We start from the raw sequence: 2,453 nt of genomic DNA, 5'->3' as shown, positions 1-2,453 counted from the left end.
TGCCCTCGCCCGCCCTCACGGCGGGGAGATTTAGGAAGCCGTCTCTGAGCCCAGTGCTTCCCTCCAGCGGCTGCGCCTTACCACCTCCAATGTCTTCTAGGGGCCAGCAGGTGGCGTGGGGGTTATAACGACGGTTGGACTCCCACGTGGCCGAGCGCAGTTTAAGTCCCGGACCCAATGACTTGAAAGTGCATGTGTGCCCCAAGTCCCGAGAGGAGAATGGAAGAAAAGGGATTGCAGCCTGGCCACTCCCCCGGGGAGTCATTTTCTCACTCTTTGTCTCTCTGGCAAGCACACAAGCCATTTGGCAAAAAAATTTTTTAAATTAAAAAGTTTTTAAAAAGAGGTAGGCGAGTCCCCTGTAATCGCCCCCTGGCAGGACATTTTCTGTGGCATTTACTGTTACCTGAGACCTGGTGGGGAGGCTGCTGTACTCTGGGGGTCAGGGAAGAACGTGACTGGTATCTGTGTAATCCTGTAGTGAGCGTTTCACAGTAATTCGGGTTGGTGTTTTTAAGAGGTTTTTGCCTCAGCATTCCTGTACATGCCGTGGAGAGACAGAGACAGTGAGGGAAAGTGAGAAATCACAGGGGGAATGGCCACACCACAATCCATTCTCCTTCCGGGATCTTGGGCATACACGCACATGCACCTGGTGTGAGTCTAGCCACCAGGCCTGGGACTCGAACCACAGTCGGCCACATGGGAGTCCAGTGACATCACTGCTGTGCCATGCTGCCGCCCCCCCTGGCCCCCCAGTAATCTGTCCTTAGAGCTGCTGTCCTTCCATGCACACCGCTCGGGCCAGCTCTCCAGCCAGCACCTAGGACAGGCCTTCCCAGGGCCACACGTGTACCGTGAAAATGAAGTACGCCTGCAGGTAACCCTTCAGCCATGAGTTTCCACATACAAGTCAGATTGTATCCATCCACTGAGAAAAAGGAGTTTCCTTTTGTGTGTGTGTGTGTGTGTGTGTGTACTTGCCAGAGAGACAGAAAAAAGGACAGTGAGCATCACGCCCCCACCCCAGAGAGGGCAGCCACAATCCCCTCTCTCTAATCTTCTCCTGGGATTTTGGGCAGTCACGCACATGTGTCCAGGGCTTGAACTGTGGTCGGCCGTGTGGGAGTGCGGCTGCCTTAACCACCACGCCACCGGCTGGCCCCTCTTCCCTTGTTTTGAATGGCACGGAGAATTCCATCTAAGAATGGAAAATCAAGTTTCCAGCCTATTCCGGCTCTCACAATAGCCTTTCTTTGTGTCCAGCTAACTTCGCTCAGCGTGTTCTACATGAGGGGGATTCTTCTTCCAGAAAAGTGCCCGTCATCTCCCAAATGTCCTTGGGAGAGCATCTGCATGTATTACTTTAAGCTAAAAAGTGAAGACTTTTGTGATGGTTAGATAATCACTCAACCCAGAGCACTTTTTCCTAAAAACAAACAAACAAAACGCCCTCGTGTCGTTGGAGACAGGAACTGTAAGAGCACCTACCAGTGGGCTGCTGGGGCAAAACCTTCCCAAATGCTTTAGGCAATCTCACGTGTTAGGACATGATCCTCATCTAGAAAACGATGAGATCTGTCTTACAGAAGTGCAAATCTTTGGTTGCCCAACTGTGCGTAAGAAAAAAATGGAATTTTTTGGTACCAGCCGACCAGGACGTGTGGTCCACTAAAATCCAGTTTATTGTCTTCATTTGTGTTGCTCAGTGTTTATTAACGGTATCTTATGTACTGTTTCAAGATATAAAGGTGTATGTGTAAGCATTTACACAAGGTACAAAGATAGAAGTCAGTCACGATTTTTAAAAATATTTAATTCCATTTGTTTTGTTTTGTTTAAATTTGAGCAGAGAGAGACAGAGAGAGAAAGGGAAAGGGAAAAAGCATGCCTCCAGGTCAGGGATTCGAACCATGGTTGGCCCCGTGGAGTCCAGCACCCTCACCCACCACGCCGCCTGCCAGCTCCTCAATTAAGATTTGTAAAATTCTTCATCTTACTATTCTTTTCTTTTGTTTTGTCTAGGTTTAAAAAGGGATTGCACCTCTTCAAAATACTCCATATCATTTAGAGAACTCTGGGCTATGCTGTTTGAGTGTTTTTAATTTCCGTGTCTTTATCACCTTCATTTTAGGAAGAAGAGTTAGAAGCTCAGATTTCTTTCCTGCAAGGACAGCTGAATGACCTGGATGCCATGTGCAAGTACTGTGCAAGGGTGATGGACACACATCTCGGTGGGTGACCTGCGCTGGCCCTGGGGACAGTGACGGTCCAGACAGTATGAGCCACCAGCATGCCACCTGTCCCATCCCGGGTTAAGCTCTCCACACGAACGATCCCGTTCCATCCTTATGCCAGCCCTGTAGTAGCAGCACTCTTTTTTTTTTCTTTAAGAATTATTTTATTCAATCCTATTTATTATTATTATCAGAGAAAGACAGAGAGAAAGGGAA

General features: G+C 48.6%; 1 protein-coding gene across 4 annotated transcripts in view; it reads left to right on the top strand.

Annotated features, from left to right (window-relative positions):
• The window catches only part of TBC1D5 (TBC1 domain family member 5), a 480,733-nt gene that overhangs the window by 462,699 nt on the left and 15,581 nt on the right, over positions 1-2,453 (top strand). For all 4 annotated transcript variants that reach the window (XM_027769181.1, XM_027769183.1, XM_027769182.1 and 1 more), the window contains one exon: positions 2,135-2,234. In XM_027769181.1, the coding sequence (XP_027624982.1) occupies positions 2,135-2,234 (100 nt within the window). The remainder of the gene's footprint in view (positions 1-2,134; positions 2,235-2,453) is intronic.

This window comes from Tupaia chinensis, unplaced genomic scaffold (genome assembly GCF_000334495.1).
Source record: "Tupaia chinensis unplaced genomic scaffold, TupChi_1.0 Scaffold148822_2, whole genome shotgun sequence".
Lineage (NCBI taxonomy): Eukaryota > Metazoa > Chordata > Mammalia > Scandentia > Tupaiidae > Tupaia > Tupaia belangeri.
Note: the sequence above shows the minus strand (reverse complement) of the source record. Positions and strands in the feature narration are given on the sequence as shown.